Consider the following 21,575-nt stretch of genomic DNA (forward strand, 5'->3'; position numbering starts at 1 on the left):
CTAGGGTTTGGCTTTTTATTGACACAAACACAAAGGCAGCTGTGGTAATGGGGTGGTGGGGTACACAAAAGCAGAAATCGCACTTCACACATTTGGGCCTCATGTAGACAATGAGGATGCTGAGCCTGTCCCTCCACCTCCCATTGCAACGGTTGGGGTGATAATCCTCCCTAATTCTAGCTCAGTGAGTAGAGGGAGTGACCTCCCTACCCAGGAAGTCCCCATTTTGGTCACAGTGGCCCAGGTCCTGACCATCCCACTCTGTATTCCCGTTCCATCTCCCCACCCATGTAAACAAAGTTGTGGGCTGAGTTTGATAAGCTGCCGCTCTGCTTTGAGAAGGCAGTGGGGCCTCCCCTAAGTGCAAGGGGAATGTGCTTGGATTTTTACTTTGGTCCCAGAACAAGAAACAGACAGCACAGCCTTGCAGAGCTCTGGCTGGTAAATGCCACACGTATCTGCAAGACTGAGGAAGCTTCCCCGCCTTTCTCCTCAACCATCATAGAGACAGGACATGACACAGACCACGATGAGGGCACCTGTTTTTGCCCTGCTCCCCCAGGAGGCTCGGGACTGCCCCACCCAATGGCACATACACAAATTTTTGGCAGTGTTGTGGGACTGGGTAGGAGCGAAACCCCAGCTCCACCAGAACAAGGAAGGCACTGGGGAGTACAGGGGAGGAGAAGGAGGTGGGAGACAGGATCCTCCCTCCCCGCCGCCACACACACACAAGCACAGGTTTTCGTTGCTAAGGCACTGAGAACAAATCCAGAGAACTCAGTGAAGGGTGGGGGCTCTGTATCGCTCCCAGAGTTGTGACCTAGGGGAGTAGGTCTGATTTCCGCCCTGTTGGAAGAGGCAGCCTTGGTTAAGAATGGCAGAAAACCTGGAGATGGAAGAAGCCCAATTGTGCTTACGATGCTGGGGACAGAGGAGGAGATTGGGAACTGGTCAAGCCCAGAGGTGGGCGCTGGTTGGCCCAGGCTGAAGGGACACTAGGGAGAGACAGGTACCTGCTGGACTCACAGAGATTGGCCCCATATCCTGAGCTGACATTTCAATTCTTTGGGGAGGTGGCGGGGCAGGGACGGGAGGGAAGATGAGGCAGAGGTGAAAGCACATGGAACACAACAGGGGGGTACTGGCTAACCTTGGCACAAAAGCAGCACAGCAGGCCCGGGGAAAGGGCGGGGGCAGGAAGCAGCCGGCCTCCCTCTGACCCTCCCTGTCCCCTTGGCAGGGCCCAGACATCCAAATGGTCACTTCCCAACCTCTTCAGAGGTCAGGAAGCGGGGAGGGGCAGGGGAGAGCGGGTCATCACCACAGAGACCTTCGGGGGAGGGAGGGCAGAGCATTATGACAGAGGCTGAAATGCAAGTCTGGTGGCCAACAGAACGCAGCTTCCCAACTTCTCCCTTTGCTGGTCTCTAGGGTCTCACAACCACTCGCTCTAGTTCTCCTTCTCTGGCCCTGGAACCAGGAGGACCTTGCCCACATTCTTCTTCTCCTGCATCTGTTTCATGGCATCGGCCACCTGGGGAGGAAGGAAAGATGAGGCTCCCAGTGCTATCCAGCCTCCATCCAACAAGAGCCAGTGTGATGCAGGCAGCCCTCCTCTTCCCCAGGAATCTGCCCCTTGGGACCCCAGCCTTCATGAGTCCTATCCAAGCCCTCCCTGCAAAATCCTCACATTCACCTTCTCGAAAGGCCAGACTGAGTCAACGTGGGGCTTGATGTGGCCCTGGCTGTACAAAGCCAGGAGGCGGGTCACCACACCAGTGACCAGTTCCACTTCACCATCCAGGTAGCCCAGGTGGAAGCCACATACAGCCCGGTTAGCCTGCAGCAGCTGCAGAGCTGTCACGCTGAATTGATTCCACCATGTCCGGGCCAGGGCCATCAGGTTCCGTTTGGGGCCCGTCAGCAGGTTGGCCATTCCTGAAGGACAAGGTGACATGGCCTGTGAACACCCCAGGCACATCCCTGTGTGCCTGCATCTGTACTTTCTGTTCCCTGTGATCCCCTTGCAATTCTCCACACCAGTGCCAGGGGGTGATTGGATAATTCTCAAACTGCTGGTTACCAGGCCCAAACCAACCGTGGCTGACTTAAAATTGCTCCAGCAGCTGGGTGCTGTGGTTCACACCGGTAATCCCAGCGCTCTGGGAAGCCAAGGTGGGAGGATCATTTGAGGTCAGGAGTTCAAGACCAGCCTGCCCAACATGGTGAAATCTTGTCTCTACTAAAAAATACCTTGTCTGTACTAAAAAATACAAAAATTAGCCAGGTGTTGGCTGGGCGCAGTGGCTCACGCCTGAAATCCTAGTACTTTGGGAGGCCGAGGTGGGTGGATCACCTCACATCAGGGGTTCGAGATCAGCCTGACCAACATGGAGAAACCCCGTCTCTACTAAAAATACAAAATTAGCTGGGCATGGTGGTACATGCCTGTAATCCCAGCTACTCAGGAAGGCTGAGGCAGGAGAATCGCTTGAATCCAGGAGGCAGAGGTTGCAGTGAGCTGAGATCGTGCCATTGCACCCCAGCCTGGGCAAAAAGAGCGAAACTCTGTCTCAAAAAAAATAAAACAAACAAAAAAACCACAACAATACAAAAATTAGCCAGGCATGGTGGCGCGTGCCTGTAGTCCCAGCTACTTGGGAGGCTGAGGCAGAAGAATCAGTTGAATCCGGGAGGTAGAGGTTGCAGTGAGCTGAGATCGTGTCACTGCACTCCAGCCTGGGTGACAGAGCCAGACTCTGTCTCAAGAAAAACAAAAAAAAAGCCAGGCGTGGAGATGGGCACCTATAATTCCAGCTACTCAGGAGCCTGAGGCAGAACTGCTTGAACCAGGGAGGTGGATGCTACAGAGAGCCGAGGTTGGGCCACTGCCCTCCAGGATGGGTGACAGAGTGATACTCTGTCTCAAAAAAAAAAAAAAAAAGGCCGGGCGCCGTGGCTCAAGCCTGTAATCCCAGCACTTTGGGAGGCCGAGACGGGCGGATCACGAGGTCAGGAGATCGAGACCATCCTGGCTAACAAGGTGAAACCCCATCTCAACTAAAAAATACAAAAAATAACTAGCCGGGCGAGGTGGCGGGCGCCTGTAGTCCCAGCTACTCGGGAGGCTGAGGCAGGAGAATGGCGTAAACCTGGGAGGCGGAGCTTGCAGTGAGCTGAGATCCGGCCACTGCATCCCAGCTTGGGCGACAGAGCGAGACTCCCTCTCAAAAAAAAAAAAAAAAAACAAAATTGCTCTAGTCTTTATGTATTTGTTTGTTTGTTCCTTTGTTTGAGTCAGGGTCTCGCTCTGTTGCCCAGGCTGGAGTACAGTGCCACCACACCTGGCTAATTTTTGTATTTTTTCTAGAGATGAGGTTATGCCATATTGCCCAGGCTGGTCTTGAATTTCTAGGCTGAAGCCATCCGCCTGTCCTGGCCTTCCAAAGTGCTGGGATTACAGGCATGAGCCACCATGCCTGGCTTATTTTGTTGTATGAAATACTTTTTTAAATGAAAATGCACCTTGTTTAAGACACTCAGGGAGGCCGGGCGCGGTGGCTCAAGCCTGTAATCCCAGCACTTTGGGAGGCCGAGACAGGCGGATCATGAGGTCAGGAGATCGAGACCATCCTGGCTAATACGGTGAAACCCCATCTCTACTAAAAAATACAAAAAACTAGCCGGGCGAAGTGGCAGGTGCCTGTAGTCCCAGCTACTCGGGAGGCTGAGGCAGGAGAATGGCGTGAACCCGGGAGGAGGAGCTTGCAGTGAGTTGAGATCCGGCCACTGCACTCCAGCCTGGGTGACAGAGCAAGACTCCGTCTCAAAAAAAAAAAAAAAAAAAAAAAAAAAAAAGACACTCAGGAAGGTAGGACAGAAAGAAGGCAGGCTGGTTGTTCAAGAATAATCCCCAAACAAGAATGTACAATTTGGCCAGCTGTGGTGGCTCACGCCTATAATCCCAGCACTCTGGGAGGATGAGGCAGCTGTACCACCTGAGGTCAGGAGTTCAAGACCAGCCTGGCCAACATGGTGAAACCCCGCCTCTACTAAAAATAAAAAAATTGGTTGGGCATGGTGGCGGGCACCTGTAATCCCAGCTACTCGGGAGGGTAAGGCAGGAGAATCACTTGAATCCAGGAGGCGGAGGTTGCAGTGAGCCGAGATGCGCCACTGTTCTCCAGCCTGGGGGCCAAGAGTGAAACTCCGTCTCAAAAAATAAAATAAAATGTAGAATTTACTATGACTCATATGAAACGTTGTGACAGAGAATGAAAAGAGCTGGCACCCAGGAGTCAGCAATCTGAATGCAACATACAGGACCATTCCTAACCCTGATTGTCTACAGAGCACCAGAGTCCCTACCCCTTCTTCATTCAAAAGCCCTGGGCCCTACATCCCACCTCTTAGACCCTCCCTCCTGCCCTCACATGCTCTCTCCATGCCTGGCCCACTAACTCACCATAGGTGACGACTTTGCCCATGGGTTTCAGGAGGTTGTAGCCCTTGGCAGTATCTGACCCACCCAGAGGGTCCATGACGATGTCCACTCCTGTTATAGAGTAGGGCAACCCAAGAACAACATTAGGATCCACAGATCTGGAGCTCCCCTCCCTGTCCTGTGCCTTCCTACCCCCCCTCCCATATTCTGCCCCCAACCTTTAGGGGAAATCTTCTTGATCTCATCCACGTAGTCGGTCGTGTGATAGTCGATGGGATGTGTGACTCCATTCTCCTTCAGTGCCTCATGCTTGCTGGCCGAGGCTGTTCCGAACACTGTCACATTCTCCACCGTACGGCACAGCTGCACGGCAGCCATTCCCACACCCCCTGCAGCAAGACACCCATAAGCAGGGGATATGGAGTCACCCTGGCTACCAACCACTCCATTCTAGCCTCCCAAGGACTCAGCCCATCACCTTCATTTTGCCTAGGCTCGTTTTAGGGCCATGTCTAATTTCCATGACTGAGAAGTGGTGGGGAGGGTAGCTAGAGAGGTGGGGGTGTGGGGTGAGGGCACGTTGCTAAGGATAGCACACCAGACTAGACCTGGTGCCTGAATGTTACCACGGCAACTACACAGCAGAGGCCTCTGGGCGCCACAGGCCAAGGCAGTCTGGTGTTGCCATGGCAACAACCCAGACAGGCTGCAGGGAAAGGGCCTGGAAGGAAATCTGGGTGGGGTAAGGAGTGATAAAGTGAGGGGACCCGTCACCTGCAGCCATGTGTACCAAGACGCTGTGGCCAGGCCGTAGGTTGCCGAAGTCAAAGAGGACCATGTAGGCTGTAATGTAATTGACGAGCAAAGCAGCAGCTTCCTCAAAGGTCATGGCCTCAGGCATCAAGAAGGTCTGGACCGAGGGCACAGTCACCTCTTCCTGCCACATCCCTGACCGGTTCAACACCATCACCCGGTCTCCTGCCTTGAAGAAGAGAAGAGTATCATTCGTTGGCTGGGCGCGGTGGCTCACGCCTGTAATCCCAGCACTTCGGGAGGCCGAGGTGGGTGAATCACGAGGTCAGGAGTTCGAGACAATCCTGGCCAACATGGTGAAACCCTATCTCTACTAAAAATACAAAAAATTAGCTGGGCGTAGTGGCGGGCGCCTGTAATCCCAGCTACTTGGGAGGCTGAGGCAGGAGAATGGAGTGAATCCAGGAGGCGGAGATTGCAGTGAGCTGAGATCGTGCCACTGTACTCCAGTCTGGGCGACAGAGTGAGACTCTGTCTCCAAAAAAAAAAAAAGAAGAGTATCTTTCACTCACTCATTCATTCATCCACAGGCTATTTACTGATTTTGCCCTAGGTACAAGGCCCTCTTCTTACAAATGAAGTAGCAGGAGAAGCAGCAATAGTCATGGTAATAATAATAACAACATCATCAACAAAAACGACCTACCTTTACTGACTGCTGACTGAGGGCCAAGCCTGATTTCAAGTGCTTTATATATAATGCTTAATTAATCCTTACATCATTTCTTTGAGGCAGATACTATCCTTATCATCTTCTTACAGATCTTACATGTCACTATTGTGTAAGATCCCTGAATGCAAGAAGCTTACAGTTAGGGCAGCATGAAGTATTGTGGAAGAGATGAAACTGCTGTGGTTACAAAAGTGGTCTCAACTGTTTACTGACTGTGTGACTTTGGGTGCATAAAAATTACTTAATCTTTTTGAGCTCCAGTTTTCTTATCTGTCAATTAGGGCAGTTATGAGGATCAAATGGAAAAAAAAAATTTAGCACAACGTCTGGCACATAATAAGCACTTAATAATGTTAGCTAATAATAATAATAATAATATAATAGCAGCAAGGAAGTCACACAACCAACCAAAAGAAGGCCATACCAAAGTGCAGGCAAAGTTCTCTGAGCGATTACGGCAGGGTGTGATCACCTGGGGAGAAGTGTGTTTGAGCCAGCACTGGAAGTCCAGGAAACACTTTCACTCAGAGATGGTGCAAGAGGGGCGACAGACAAGGAGAGCTACACAGGCCTACACAGCAGTAAAAGGCTTCCTCCCCACACCCATGAGAGCCTCTGTGCAGGAGGGAAAGGGGGCAAAGATAACCGCGGTGGCTCAAGCCTGTAATCCCAGCACTTTGGGAGGCCAAGACGGGCGGATCACGAGGTCAGGAGATCGAGACCATCCTGGCTAACACAGTGAAACCCCGTCTCTACTAAAAAATACAAAAAACTAGCCGGGCGTGGTGGTGGGCGCCTGTAGTCCCAGCTACTCGGGAGGCTGAGGCAGGAGAATGGTGTAAACCTGGGAGGCGGAGCTTGCAGTAAGCTGAGATCCGGCCACTGCACTCCAGCCTGGGTGACAGAGCGAGACTTCGTTTCAAAAAAAAAAAAAAAAAAGATTAAAAAAAAAAACAACAAAAAACAGAACCTTTCTCTCCAGCTTAGCAAGTGGGGTCAAGGGAAGGGCAGGGCAAAGGAGGGAGGTCAGGAGAAAAGACCTCTCTGCACTCTGAAGAGCATGAAGAGGGAGGTGTGGGTGCTGTTCTGGGACAATCCGGGTCTGTCTTGATCCCTGCCAGGAATGATGGGAATTCTGTATATTAACAAGAGTTAGGGTCCATGGGGAAGGGGGATGGGACTCCCACTTACGCCCTTTTTCATGTCCTCATGCTCCCACAGTCCACTGAAGAGGAGAACTGAGGACATGCTGGGGTCTTTCCTTCCAAGTTCTGGCCTGAGATGAGGTCTGGAGAATGAGAACGGAAGCCCTCCACCCAGGGACTCAAGACTAGCAGATACAGAACAACCCAGGAGAGCTGCGAGGAGTGCCTTGGTCATTTGGGGTCAAGGCCAGTCCCAGATTTGACCCAGAACAAGTCTCACTTACCCTGTCTCATGCTAACCCTCAGGCCATCCAGATCAGGGCCAAGACCCCTCCCCAGCCCAGACACCAGGAGGGAGGAGGAGGGAGAGAGACAGGGAAGGGCCCTCCCAGCAGAATCCAGGCTCTTACATCAGATTCTTGCCCTGGACAGGATATCCTGTATTTACCAGGCGGAAAGTGTGGGGGGGGAGGTGAGGTGGGTGGCCTTCAGCAGTGACATGAACTACAACTACCCCCTGAAAATATTCCCCTTAGCGCCTGCTCAAGAGTGGGATCATTTAGAAGTCAGTTTGAGGGTGGGGCCAGAGCTGAATTCAGAGGAAAGCCTTTAAGGAGAAGCTGTTTGCATACTCGATGAATCCAACAAACCTGGCTCCCGAATCCAACAAACCTGGCTCTGGAATCCGGGGCTGGCAGGTCTGCAAGAGGCTACATCTGAGGGGCCTCTTTCTGAGGGGTCTGATTTAAAAAGAAACCCCTGGCCAGGCGCGGTGGCTCATGTCTGTAACCCCAGCACTTCGGGAGGCCAAGGTGGGGAGATCACCTGAGGTCGGGAGTTCGAGACCATCCTGACCAACATGGAGAAACCCATCTCTACTAAAAATACAAAATTAGCCAGGCGCGGTGGCACATGCCTGTAATCCCAGCTACTCGGGAGGCTAAGGCAGAAGAATCGCTTGAACCCGGGAGGCAGAGGTTGCCGAGATCGCGCCATTGCACTCAACAAGTGCAATGGCAACAAGAGCGAAACTCCGTCTAAAAAAAAAAAAAAAAGAAAAAGAAAAAGAAAGAAAGAAAAAGGAACCCCTAAACAAATGGAGTGCTGAGGCCTCATCCCAGGACTCTCAAAAAGCTGATCATTTTGAGCTCTCCGGTGTCCAGGGTTGTGGCCGAGATTAATGACAAATGAGGAGAAACAGGCCTGCAGACTTGGCCAACCAGTTCAAGGCGCCACACCTCTCCGTTCCAGTCCAAACCCCTGGCACCGGGGTTTCTGAAGTGGGGGTCCTCTGCAGGAGGAAGGCAGAGGTGGGTACCCCCTACACGCCCCGCCCCAGGCGTTCCCAAGGGCAGCCCCGGGTCGTGGCCCGATGTCTGAGTCACAGAAGGAGGAGATACTGCAGTCACGGGAGACACAGAGCCCAAGACAAAGATCGGGTGACCCAATCCCGCCTCCCCCACCCCAAAACCAGATCGGCGGTGTAAGTCTGGTGGCGGTGGGGGAGCAAGGCTCTCTCTTCTCCGTCACGGGCGTGTCTCGTCTCCTTGGCCTTGCCTTGCTTTGGGAGGGGCCGCCTCACACCCCCACAGACCACGGGGCTGCATGTGACCAGGACTCTGGCACGGCCGCTGTGCCCCCGCCCAACCCCGGCGACATAGCCCCTCAAGCTCCCTCGGGAAAAGGGGGTACTAACCGTCACTCACAGTCACAGACCACAATTACCCAGAGAGTGTTTGGTGGGCAGGGGTACAGGTGTGGTTTTAACGGGGGGGCGGGGGTGGGTGGGGACGGTGGTGTCGTTGTGCGCATGCGCATGGGCGCCTTATTGTTCCCCCCCTACCAGCACAGCTTCTGGGCGGCGGCCGCAACTAAAAAAGGTTGGGGAAGGGGCGATAATTCCGCCTCCCCTCCCCACATAAATGCCGTTCTCCAGGAGCCCCAAAACACAAGTTTCTTTGCTACGCTTTCCACGCTTGTGCACCCAGGTCCGCGCCAGTTTCTCCTGCCCTGCCACACCCCCGGCGCCCGCCCACTCGTGCCCCACTGCCCCGTGGCCTGCGCAGCCCTGCCCTGCCCTACGCAACCCGCTCACCTTGCGGTCGCTGACACCCTCGCCCACTGCGATCACGACGCCCGCGCCCTCCATGCCTGGAGTGACAGGCAGCGGCGGGAGCCTGTCGTACAGCCCCTGCCTGGCCATGAGGTCTGCGAAGTTGAGCCCGCAGGCCCGCACGCGCAGCGTCAGCTGGCCGGGCCCAGGGGCCGGAGGCGCGGCCGGCCGGCTCTGCAGCTTCACCTTGTCGTAGCCTCCAAAGCCAGTGAGCACCAGGCAGCGCAGCGGCGGCGGCGAGGCGGCGGCGGCGGCCCCTTCCGAGGCCGCGGGCTGCTGGGGGTCGCTCATTCTCTCGGTTTTCGCAGGCGGCGAAGAGGCGTCTTCCCCGGCCCCTGCCTCGGCGGCCGCCACCACAGTGGCCGCCTCGGTTACCTCTCTCTCGGCTGACATGGCTGGGACTCCCGACGAGAGCGCACAGCTGGACTGAGAGTGCACAGCTGGGGAAGGCGGGGCGCGTCGGGAAGAGCCGCGGCTGCGGGATCCAGCGGGAGGGGCGGGGCGCCGGGCGAGGCGGGGCCTCGCGCGCAGCCTTAAAGGGCCAGGGCCACAGTGGCGCAAGCTGGGAGAGCACGAAAACGGGTACCAGGAATGTCTGTGGTCTTGGGCTCAAGCAGACCGCGATTTATTTATTCACAGTAAACCTTATTCAAATTAAAAACTATTTTAAGGGATAGGCCTGGCGCGGTGGCTCACTCCTGTAATCCCAGCACTTTGGGAGGCCGAGGCGGGCAGATTACAAGGTCAGGAGATCATTGCGGGTGGATCATTTGAGGTCAGGAGTTCAAGAACAGCCTGGCCGACATGGTGAAACCCCCGTCTTTACCAAAAATACAAAAAATAGCCAGGCGGTAGTGGCGCGCGCCTGTAATCCTAGCTATTCGAGAGGCTGAGGCAGGAGAATCGCTTGAGCCTGGGAGGCTGAGGTTACGGTGAGCCGAAATAGCGCCACTACACTCCAGTCTGGACAACAAAGTGAGACCCTGTCTCAAAAAAAAAAAAAAAAAAAAAAAGGCCAGGCGCCGTGGCTCACACCTGTAATCCCAGCATTTTGGGACGCCGAGGCGGGTGGATCACCTGAAGTCAGGAGGAGTTCGAGACCAGCCTGACCAGTATGGCGAAACCCCGTCTCTACTAAAACTACAAAAATTAGTCAGGCATGATGGCAGGTGCCTATAGTTCCAGCTACTCGGGAGGCCGAGGCTGGAGAATTGCTTGAACCCGGGAGGCGGAGGTTGCAGTGAGCCAAGATCGTGTCACTGCACTCCACTTTGGGCGACAGAGGGAGACTCCATCTCAAAAAAAAAAAAAAAAAAAAAAAAAAAAAAAAAAGGCCGGGTGCGGTGGCTCACGCCTGTAATCCCAGCACTTTGGGAGGCCGAGGCGGGTGGATCACGAGGTCAGGAGATCGAGACCATCCTGGCTAACACAGTGAAACCCCGTCTCTACTAAAAAATACAAAAAATTAGCCGGCCGTGGTGGTGGACGCCAGGAGTCCCAGCTTCTTGGGAGGCTGAGGCAGGAGAATGGCATGAACCTGGGAGGCGGAGCTTGCAGTGAGCTGAGATCGTGCTACTGCACTCCAGAGCCAGACTGTGTCTCAAAAAAAAAAAAAAAAAAAAAAAAAAGTTAAGGAACAGTCCCAAAACTTGAACTTACATCAGATTTGGAGTTACTTACATGTAGACTGGAGTCCAGCTAAATTGTATCTCAGGCTCTGACTGTACCTTTATGTAACCCAGGCAGGGATGAGACTTAATTCACTGTGGTCTTGCAGTGGCAAAGCAGAAGCATAGAGACCACGCCTTTAAAACTTTCTGACTTTGGTGTTAACGTTCTGTTCCTCATTTTCCCTTCTGTAACATAGTGATGATGCTGCGTGCTCTAGTTATATTTTTATTTTATTTTATTTTTTTGATACAGGATCTCACTCTTTCACCCAGGCTGAGCAAGGTGGCGTGATCACAGCTTCCTACAGCCTCAAACTCCCGGGTTCAAGCAATCCTCCCACCTCAGCCTCCTGTATAGCTGGGACCACAGGCATGTGTCACTACGACCGGCTAATTTTATGTTTTACCGCTCTTTGCAGAGCAGGGCTACCCCATAGGCAGCGTGCCTAGAGTGGCCAAACCTAGCTAAGTTTTGAATTGTTTTTCTAGAGACAGGGTCTCGCTAATATTGCCCAGGATGGTCTCAAACTCCTGCATACAAGCAAGCCTCGGCCTCCCAAAGTGCTGAGATTACAGGCGTGAGCCACTGCGCCCAGCTTCTAGTTATCTTTACACAATTATTTGCAACATATATTATTAACTCGAATTGCCTCGATATAAAAAATTACTTTTTTTCCCCCAAAATTCTGTTGCCCAAGCTGGAGTGTAGTGAGCCATTCTCGGCTCACTGCCACCTCCACCTCCCAGGTTCAAGCGATTCTCCTGCCTCAGCCTCCCAAGTAGCTGGGACTACCGGCACGCGCCACCATGCCCGGCTAGTTTTTGTATTTTTAGTAGAGACGGGGTTTCACCATGTTGGCCAGGCTGGTCTCAAATTCCTGACCTCAGGTATCCACCCGCCTCGGCCTCCCAAAGTGCTGGGATTACAGGCGTGAGCCACTGTGCCTGGCCAAAAAAGCACTTTTAAAAGGTAAAAAAAAAAAAAAAAAAAAGTAAAAGGTGCCACGCAAATACGTATCGGTGGTTTTATTATTGTTAGACTCTTTTTTTTTTTTTTCCTTTTGAGACGGAGTCTCGCTCTGTCGCCCAGGCTGGGGTGCAGTGGCCTCTCAAAGTGCTGGGATTACAGGCGTGAGCCACCGCGCCCGGTCTATGGTTAGACTCTTAATCAAGCCTGACTTTTGGGTTTAGCTCTGGCTCCAGCAGAGCAACTCTGGCGGTTGGTTCTTTCTCTTCCTTTTTTTTTTTTTTTTTTTTTTGAGATGGGGTCTGGCTCTGTCGTCAGGCTAGAATGCAGTGGCGCGATCTCTGCTCACTGCAACCTCTGCTTCCCGACTTCAAGCGATTCTCCTGCCTCAGCTTCTGGTGCACGCCACCACACCCGGCTAATTTTTGTATTTTCAATAGAGACGGGGTTTCACCATGTTGACCAGGATGGTCTCGATCTCCTGACCTCGTGATCAGGCCGCCTGGGCATCCCAAAGTGTCGGGATTACAGGCGTGAGCCACCGTGCCCGGCTGGTTCTTTCTCTTCCTAATCTCCTTCTCCCCAAGTATCCACCAGAGGACGCAGCTCCCCCAAAACTTTCCACCCAGTGCTTGGCTGGAGGAACTCAGTCCACGCTTCTCTGCTAGTCTAGCCGCGGTTAAGTCAATGCAACCCGAGACCCGGCTGCCCGTTGTCATGGGGACGGAAAGCTATGATGTCACCACCGTCCGGGTGGGTGTGCTGGGGTTCACCCTCCCATTTCCCCAAGACCCCCTGCCAGGACACGGGCGGAGGCGGGAGAGAAAATAAAAAAGCCTGGCTCCTTCCCCTTAGCATCTCTCTCCCGCCGTGTTCAGGAAGTGGATGGCTGCCCCCGCTCTTGTCCGCACTGGTGCACTTGCGTGCACGCGTGGGTACACAGCAGGGCCGAGCTTCGCGCGTGTGCCGCTCACATTAGTGTACCCCTAAGAACTTCGCTTGAACTCTGCCCTGCCCTTATCTCCGAGAAAGTCAAATAAGCCCGGTTCGGCCTGTCCCAAACCGGAAGGGGCACCTCAGCCAACACTGGCGCGCTGGACCCCGTCTCTGGGTCCTCTGTTCCCAGGGCTCCGCCCAGATCTGCTGGGCCCCGCCCCCCGGCTGCGCGGGTGGGAGGCGGGGCCGGGGGGCGCGGCCGCCAGGCTGGGGGCGGGGCTGAGGGGGGGCCGCAGCCCCGGGGCGGGGGCTCGGCGCGGGCCCGCGAGATGCCGGTGTTGGCGGCCCGCGCGGCTGCAGCTGCAGCGGCGGGGGAGGCGGCGGCAGAGGCGGCGGCGGGGCCCGGGAGGGGGGTGGCGTGGGGGACCGGCGCGTAGCCGGGACCATGGAGGGGCAGAGCGGCCGCTGCAAGATCGTGGTGGTGGGAGACGCAGAGTGCGGCAAGACGGCGCTGCTGCAGGTGTTCGCCAAGGACGCCTATCCCGGGGTGAGGGACCTGCGTCTTGGGAGGGGGGCGCTAAGGCTGCTGCGGGATGGGTGACAGGGGCCCTGGGGACGGATAGGAACGGGTACTCGGGTAACCAGGGACAAGATACAGGGGCTCGGAGGACGGGGGGAGGCCTTGAGGGCTCGGGAAGGACTGCAGAGGATTGGGGTGGGAAGAATTAGGGAGCAGGGTGAGATGGATGGGGTTTGGGAGAACCAGAGCATCCGGGAGGGAGGGCGAGGGGAATGTCGGAGGTCCTGGGCAATGGAGAAGGGAAGAACTAGGGGGCTGAAGGGACCAGGAGGAGGTCTGGGAGCCTAGCAGAGATTCTGCGGGGGGCAGGAGCTCCCGGGATCTCCCCTTTGCCCAATCCCAAACCAACTTGTGTCCAGGGGCTGGGCTGGACGGGGTGTGGGAGTGAGGAGGGCATTTATCTGGGGTGAGGACTTGGAGAGAGGATCTCATCTGGATCCATCCGTGTCTGCAGAGTTATGTCCCCACCGTGTTTGAGAACTACACCGCGAGCTTTGAGATCGACAAGCGCCGCATTGAGCTCAACATGTGGGACACTTCAGGTAGCCAAGTCCCTGGGGGTCACCCTGACTTCCAAGGCGGCCCACTCTGTCCCCTCCCTTGGCTAGACTCTTAGGTTCCAGGTCAGCCCAGCCCATCCATCCAATTCCAACAGGAAGGAAAAATCAATTTTCCGCTTAAAGCTAGGGAAACTGAGGCAGAACTTGCTGATCCTGACAGAAACCATGTCCTAAAGGAGAAAGCCTAGGATCTGAGCCCTTCAGCTGGGTTCTGCCTACCTGGGAAAGTTGGGAAGGAATGGCTTTTAATTTGGAACATGTTTCTTCGGAGATAAGACTGAGTTTAGAAAAGACATTCAGAGGCTGGGTGCGGTGGCTCACACCTATAATCCTAGTACTTTGGGAGGCTTGGGTGGGCAGATCACCTGAGGTCAGGAGTTTGAGACCAGCCTGGTCAACATGGTTGAAACCCCGTCTCTACTAAAAATGCAAACATTAGTTGGGCATCTGGCACGTGCCTGTAATCTCAGCTGCGGGGAGGCTGAGGCAAGAGAATCGCTGGAACCTGGGAGAGGGAGGCTGCAGTGAGCCGAGGTCATGCCACTGCATTCCACTGCATTCCAGCCAGAGCGAAAGAGCAAGACTCCGTCTCAAAAAATAAAAAAAGAGAAAAGACATTTAGAATGTCTTGAGTGAGGAGTGGTCGGGGGCTGTTTCTCTCCATTGAACTAGAGAAATCTGAGGTCAAGTCCCAGGAGAATGGGAGAGTGCTTTCCTGCCACTGCTGTTTTCCTCCTCCCAACATTAGGAGGGTTTTTATTTATTTTTATTTATTTTTATTTTATTTTATTTTTGAGACAGAGTCTTGCTCTGTCACCCAGGCTGGAGTGCAGTGGCCGGATCTCAACTCACTGCAAGCTCTGCTTCCCGGGTTTACGCCATTCTCCTGCCTCAGCCTCCCGAGTAGCTGGGACTACAGGTGCCCGCCACCACGCCTGGCTAGTGTTTTGTATTTTTTAGTAGAGACGGGCTTTCACCGTATTAGCCAGGATGGTCTCGATCTCCCGACCTCGTGATCCGCCCGTCTCGGCCTCCCAAAGTGCTGGGATTACAGGCTTGAGCCACCGCACCCGGCCGGGTTTTTATTTTTACAAGAGTTCCCTTCGGGGCTTTAGACTGCCAAAGCCCAGAAAGCACACGCAACATTTTATGAGAATGACTATAGATTTCATGAGCTTCTCAAAGGGGTCCAAACCTTAGTCAAGAATAAAAATTATTACTTTTTAAACCCCTAGGGAAGCAGAGAGCCGTTTCCCACCATTTGACTCCCCTTCTGCCCACTGCCCCACTTGGGAAACCCAGACTCCATGATGGGTATTAATGATGGGTATTAGTGGTTGCTCTTTTCCATTCTCTGCTCCCAGCATCCCTTGACCAGGATCTGGAAGGTCTCCCATTCCCTTCCAGGCCTCCCATCCACTCAGGCCCCTCATGCTCTCTCTTCCTTCAGGTTCCTCTTACTATGATAATGTCCGGCCTCTGGCCTATCCTGATTCTGATGCTGTGCTCATCTGCTTCGACATTAGCCGACCAGAAACACTGGACAGTGTTCTCAAGAAGGTGGGAGCCTGGGGAAATAGGGCAGCTAGACTGAGACGGACCAGCCACCATGGTCCTGACATAAAATGGGCCAGGAGGAGGGAGTGATAGCTGGGGTACGGCCGTCAGCTGGTTAGCGAGTGAAGCTCTCATCCCTGCCACCCCTGCCTCCAGCCCCCATCCCTCCCAGCCACCCGCTTCCTGAAAGTCCTCAGAGCTGGATACAGCAGCTAGGGGAGGTGGGGGAGTGAAGGGAGAAGCACTCACGGGAATCTTTCTCTGCTCTTCCAAGTCCTTGGCAGTGGGAGCCCCAGATGGAGGGGATGGGATGTGAAGGCTGATCCTGGAACTCAGGAAAGCCCTGTGGCCTCCTCTCCAGGCCCCAATTTCCATGAGAAAAGCCAGTGGTGAATGGACAGAAGTCAGCTAGGGCAGCCCCAGTTCCCAGGTGGGGGAGGGGAGGGTGGGATAAATTTGTTCCCAGGAGACAGCATGGGAAAGGCGAGTGGGAATGGGAAGGTTCCAGGCTGGCAGACCCTTCATAGCCACTGAGGGAGAAGAGTCCGCAGGCCCACGCCAGCCCTCTCGTCCCCCCTACTTCTCTCTCACCCCATCCTGCTCTCAACCCAAGCCTAGCATTCTCACCTCTTCCTTGTGTGGGAGAGTTCTGAGGGATACGTGGTTTCTGCATGCTGTGAGGAAGAGAGGGCACACTGCTGGCATGGCGCAAAGGCTCACCCTGTGCTTCCCTCCACCGCTCCACAATTCTCTTTTCTTCTCCTACATAGTGGCAGGGAGAGACTCAAGAGTTTTGCCCCAATGCCAAGGTTGTGCTGGTTGGCTGTAAACTGGACATGCGGACTGACCTGGCCACACTGAGGGAGCTGTCCAAGCAGAGGCTTATCCCTGTTACACATGAGCAGGTGGGACCCTTGACCTCTGACCTCATCCCAGCCTAGACCTGTCACCTCTGCACCTTCAGTCTCTGATTTGAAAACACCTTGGCTGGGCGCGGTGGCTCAAGCCTGTAATCCCAGCACTTTGGGAGGCCGAGGCGGGTGGATCACGAGGTCAGGAGATCGAGACTATCCTGGCTAACATGGTGAAACCCCGTCTCTACTAAAAATACAAAAAACTAGCCGGGCGTGGTGGCGGGCGCCTGTAGTCTCAGCTACTTGGGAGGCTGAGGCAGGAGAATGGCGTGAACCCGGGAGGCGGAGCTTGCAGTGAGCCGAGATCACGCCACTGCACTCCAGCCTGGGAGACACAGCGAGACTCCGTCTCAAAAAAAAAAAAAAGAAAACACCTTACCTGGCTCATCCTTTGTTCTGGCCTGTGACCTCTGACCTGATCCCTTGACTGTCCGCAGCCCTGACATTCAACCCCAGCCCATAGCCTCCGTGCCCCTTTCTAAGCTGCAGGCTAAGACCTATAACTTTCTTCCATGCACTCCTTCCTTTTCCAGGGCACTGTGCTGGCCAAGCAGGTGGGGGCTGTGTCCTACGTTGAGTGCTCGTCCAGGTCCTCTGAGCGCAGCGTCAGGGATGTCTTCCATGTGGCCACAGTGGCCTCCCTTGGCCGTGGCCATAGGCAGCTGCGCCGAACTGACTCACGCCGGGGAATGCAGCGATCCACTCAGCTGTCAGGACGGCCAGACCGGGGGAATGAGGGCGAGATACACAAGGATCGAGCCAAGAGCTGCAACCTCATGTGAGGGGCTAGGAGAGGGCAGAGTGTGAAGAGGGGTGGTGAGGGACACAATTGTTCCCCTGCCTGCGCCCAGGCTTTCTGACCTCCTGAGCCTGGCTGGGAAGTCAGGGCAGGCAGAGCAAGCAATTCTTCTGGGCAGGGGAGCTGGAGGGCAGAAGGATATCATCATTTCTCATCTCCTCCTCCCTCCTCTTCTCCAGTGGATATTGAGGGAGCTAACAGGGCTGGCATCTGGGGCATGAACTGAGATGGGGCAGGTGGGGGTTAGGGAAGCTGATATCAAATAGTGACCTTGGTGGAGTCTCCTATGTGAAGAGTACCCTCCCTCTCCACCCCCAGCCCCCATATCCTGGCTCTGGCCCAAGGAAAATGTCCATTCTACGACCTTCTCTTTTCCTCTCCTCTCACTTCTGCAGCTATTCTCACACACCTAACCTCTAGGCAACATGCACTAAATTCAAAAGCAAGGAGAAGCCCTTCCCCCACCATCAGTCCACCAGCCCTAGAACCTCCCTTGCCTCTACAGTCACCCAATAAAGCCCAAGTCCATGGAAAACGGCTGTGGCTTTAGTTTTGTTGCTTTTAAAAAAAATCAATCTACCAGTCTCTAGCAGTAAGAGGGAAAGTTAGACCTCAGCCGGGGAACTTTCCATGTCCGCAGATAGAACAGAGGACAAAGCCATAGGTTGGATCAGAAGTGTCCTTTTAGGAGTCAGAGTTGGGAGAAGGAGACATCCTGGGACTGTTCATCCCAGTTAATAAAGTGGGCAATTCTCAGGCCATTAGGGGATTTTAGAGCAGACTGACATGCAATTAGTCAGCATTTCTCAGCCCAGCCAAGCCTGCTGCTAGTGTGGGAGGGGTCCTGCTCGCCATCTGTACCCCTGGCTTGGAGTCTGCTGGTGCCCTGGGGGTTGTGGGGGTGAGGAGGCATCAAAAACCTCCACATCACAGAAGCTACCCCTATACAGCGTGAAGTTTCCTAAGGGGTCAGTAGTTTGATTCTGGGGTCTTAGAGGCTCAGGCCAGGGACCTTTCTCTCCTTCCATGCTGAGTTCCTTGATGACTTTCAGGGAAGCATCAGCTGTTAGAGTTACCCCTACTCTGTCCCTTCAAGGAAAGATGGTGGAAAGGACGGCCGAGCGCCTGTTGTCAGGAAAGACAGTGCTGGTCTGTTTTCTCGGGAGTCTGGTTTCAGATTGTCCTGTATTCCCTCCCTGGCTCTGGTCCCACTGGCCTCTTTTCGGTGACATTCTCCCCCAGGAACCATCCCTGGCCCTTCCCTCCCCCAGCCCCAGCCCTAGCCAGTTCTCCCAGACACACTGGAAGAGAACACTGACCTTACCCAACTGTCTGCTGGGATCCCACCCAAATTTATAGCCCATTCCTCCCTCTTCATTCATTCAGCAAGTATGTATTGAACACCAACTGTGTGCCATACACTGGCTTGGGAGATTGCAAGGACCAGTCTCTAAGCTTCTGGAGGCCAACCCAATGTGGAAGAGAAGTACCCCAGGTGTGAGGGTGCCATGACTGAGGGATATTTGTACATGTACAGGGTGCTATGGGAGCTCCTTGCAGCCTGAGAAGCCAGTCCTGTTAGCCAGGTCCTGAGGGTTGAAGAGGAGTTTGCCAGGCAGGGAAGGGGTAGGAAAGGCACTCTGGGCAGAGGGTACAGCATGTGTAAACACGTGGAGATGAGAACGAGCATAGCACTGTTGGGGCTCCCATGGCAGGAGAATAGAAGACAAGGCTAGGAAGGTACCCTGAAGCTACTGCAGGGTCCACAGAGGAACCAGGATTTCATTCTGAGGATGAATGAAATCATCCTCAGAGGATGAAGCCACCAGGAATTTCAGGCAGAGAGTGAAGTGATCAGAGTTGTTTTTTGGATAGATGGTTATCTGGATGAGGTATTTGGGGCTGGGAGATTTGGCTCTGAGATGTGTCATTTAAAATAGCTTGTCAGCAGTGACTCACACCTATAATCCCAGCCAAGATTCCTCCTTTGGGAGGCCAAGCTGGGAGGATCGCTTGAGGCCAGGAGTTCGAGACTGCAGTGAGCTATGATCATGCCATTGTCTTCCAGCCTGAGTGTCAGAGTGAGACCCTGTCTCTTAAAAAAAAAAAAAAAAAGAGGCCGGGCGCGGTGGCTCAAGCCTGTAATCCCAGCACTTTGGGAGGCCGAGACGGGTGGATCACGAGGTCAGGAGATCGAGACCATCCTGGCTAACACGGTGAAACCCCGTCTCTACTAAAAAATACAAAAAATTAGCCGGGCGCGGTGGTGGGCGCCTGTAGTCCCAGCTACTCGGGAGGCTGAGGCAGGAGAATGGCGTGAACCCGGGAGGCGGAGCTTGCAGTGAGCTGAGATCCGGCCACTGCACTCCAGCCCGGGCGACAGAGCGAGACTCCGCCTCAAAAAAAAAAAAAAAAAAAGAAAAAGAAAAAATAGCTTCTCTTTTCCCTTATGCCAGGTTCCAGTATTGAGAGACAAGAAATTCCCACCCACCACTCCCTGGCTCATCAGATACCCCTATCCCAACCTCTCCTATGGGACTAGTTCATCTCAGCCCGTCTCAAAGATTCTAGGATAACTTCAATGGCATTTGAAATTATCTAAGTGCCCCTCAAACTGAGACCTGGTTAGGGACTGACTCAAGGACCCTGAGTCCTCGGCTAAGGGTACAGGAGAGGGCAGGGGCTCCAGGCCCAGCTAGGTGGATCTCCATCTGTCTTTGAGGACTGACCCTTTCCCCACAAGGACCTGCCATAAAAATCGACTTGTGATTTTTAGCTGAGTGGCTTCTCTTTTCCACTTTGGACTTCTCAGTGCATAGCAGGTTCAAGCCTGCAATCACCAAAGTGTAGAATGTGGAGTGTTTGTGCCCCCTCTTTCCTCTAACCTCCATCTCCTGCCATGTGAGCTCAGGGAATGCAAACATAATTAGAAAGATCAATCAGCTGGAGGAACCCCCAAAGTTTAATACCTTTTTAATACTACCAGGAATGGATTTTTGGTCCCTTTCTGCAGGTCTGGATTGCCAGATGTTTTGTTTCTGGGGAGGAGGGCTCTGGGCTGAGCAGCTCAGTGGGTGGGAGGAGGGAATGGGACTGTTCCTGATCCTCAAAGGCCTCTGTAGGCTGAAGGGAGGGGACCTTACTCCCTTCCCCACCCCAGATGCAGGAGTCACTCAGCTTTCTTCTCTGCAGCTGTTTCCCTCACAAACGAGACTGGTTTGGGAAACAATGTAGCCTCGTTAAACATTTAATGAAATAAACAACTAATCACACTGTGATGGCTGCCAGTGTTTCTGTTTTTTTTTTTTTTTTTTCCTTTTTTCTTCTTTTTTTTTTTTGAGACAGAGTTTCGCTCTGTCATTCAGGCTGGAGTGCAGTGGCACCATCTCAGCTCACTGCAACTTCTGCTTACCAGGTTCACATGATTCTCCTGCCTCAGCCTCCTGAGTAGCTGGAACTACAGGTGTGCACCACCACACACAGCTAATTTTAGGTTTGGTTTTTTTTTGTTTTTTTTGTTTTTTTGAGACGGAGTTTCACTCTTATTGCCCAGGCTGGAGTGCACGGGCGTGATCTCGGCTCACGGCAACCTTGCCTCCCGGGTTCAAGCAATTCTCCTGCCTCAGCCTCCCGAAGTAGCTGGGATTACAGCCATGCGCCACCATGCCCAGCTAATTTTGTATTTTTAGTAGAGAGGGGGTTTCTCCGTGTTGGTCAGGCTAGTCTTGAACTCCCGACCTCAGGTGCTCCACCCGCCTTGGCCTCCCAAAGTGCTGGGATTACAGGTGTGAGCCACCGTGCTCAGCCATTTTTGTATTTTTAGTAGAGACGGGGTTTCACCATATTGGCCAGGATGGTCTCGATCTCTTGACCTCAGGATCCACCTGCTTGAGTCTCCCAAAGTGCTGGGATTACAGGCGTGAGCCACCGTGCCTGGCCTAATTTTTGTATTTTTAGTAGAGACGGGGTTTCACCATGTCGGCCAGGATGGTCTCAATCTCCTGACCTCGTGATCTGCCCTCCTCGGCCTCCCGAAGTGCTGGGATTACAGGCCTGAGCCACCGCGCCCCGCCCTGGTGTTTCTTAACCTAGGCAATAAGCCTGCCTGGGAGGGAGGAGGGGGAAGGACAGGGTGGATGGGAAGAGAGGACTCAAACTACTGAAACACTTCAGCTGACAAGGGTCCTCCCCTTGTGACTCTGGCCCTCCCAGGAGGGACAGTCGTGGGAAGAGCTTCAGATTCAGAGGCAGAAGTCCCGGGGCCTGGGTTGAGCTCTGCTGCTTCTTCCCTGGGGAGTCTTCGGTGAGGCTCAGCACCTCTGTGAACCTCAGTTTTTGCACCTAGAAAAGGGGGCGGATCACTACATCTTCCTCATTGTGTTGCTGAGCTGATGTCAACTT

General features: G+C 53.9%; 2 protein-coding genes across 2 annotated transcripts; one reads left to right on the forward strand and one right to left on the reverse strand.

Moving 5' to 3' along the window:
• Position 1: 1 nt before the first annotated feature.
• Positions 2 to 9,657, reverse strand: LOC105472078 (vesicle amine transport 1). The gene is made up of 6 exons (XM_011725024.2): positions 9,174 to 9,657; positions 5,222 to 5,429; positions 4,666 to 4,836; positions 4,469 to 4,558; positions 1,700 to 1,941; positions 2 to 1,537 (listed from the first exon to the last, which is right to left on the reverse strand). Exons 1-6 carry the CDS (start codon positions 9,582 to 9,584, stop codon positions 1,454 to 1,456), a joined length of 1,206 nt encoding a protein of 401 aa, XP_011723326.2. The 5' UTR covers positions 9,585 to 9,657; the 3' UTR covers positions 2 to 1,453.
• A 3,507-nt stretch (positions 9,658 to 13,164) lies between these two features.
• On the forward strand, positions 13,165 to 20,452 carry LOC105472077 (Rho family GTPase 2). The gene is made up of 5 exons (XM_011725023.2): positions 13,165 to 13,311; positions 13,799 to 13,886; positions 15,355 to 15,464; positions 16,232 to 16,366; positions 16,909 to 20,452. Exons 1-5 carry the CDS (start codon positions 13,210 to 13,212, stop codon positions 17,155 to 17,157), a joined length of 684 nt encoding a protein of 227 aa, XP_011723325.1. The 5' UTR covers positions 13,165 to 13,209; the 3' UTR covers positions 17,158 to 20,452.
• Positions 20,453 to 21,575: the final 1,123 nt, after the last annotated feature.

This window comes from Macaca nemestrina, chromosome 17 (genome assembly GCF_043159975.1).
Source record: "Macaca nemestrina isolate mMacNem1 chromosome 17, mMacNem.hap1, whole genome shotgun sequence".
Lineage (NCBI taxonomy): Eukaryota > Metazoa > Chordata > Mammalia > Primates > Cercopithecidae > Macaca > Macaca nemestrina.

Excerpts from the sequence above, each read along its gene's own strand:
- LOC105472078 (XM_011725024.2), bottom strand. The coding sequence starts at position 9,584 with ATGTCAGCCGAGAGAGAGGTAACCGAGGCGGCCACTGTGGTGGCGGCC. Across the intron at positions 4,837-5,221 it reads CTTGGTACACATGGCTGCAG|GGGGTGTGGGAATGGCTGCC; the intron begins GTGACGGGTCCC and ends GTCTTGCTGCAG. Across the intron at positions 1,538-1,699 it reads CAGTCTGGCCTTTCGAGAAG|GTGGCCGATGCCATGAAACA; the intron begins GTGAATGTGAGG and ends CTTCCTCCCCAG.
- LOC105472077 (XM_011725023.2), top strand. The coding sequence starts at position 13,210 with ATGGAGGGGCAGAGCGGCCGCTGCAAGATCGTGGTGGTGGGAGACGCA. Across the intron at positions 13,887-15,354 it reads CAACATGTGGGACACTTCAG|GTTCCTCTTACTATGATAAT; the intron begins GTAGCCAAGTCC and ends CTCTTCCTTCAG. Across the intron at positions 15,465-16,231 it reads TGGACAGTGTTCTCAAGAAG|TGGCAGGGAGAGACTCAAGA; the intron begins GTGGGAGCCTGG and ends TCTCCTACATAG.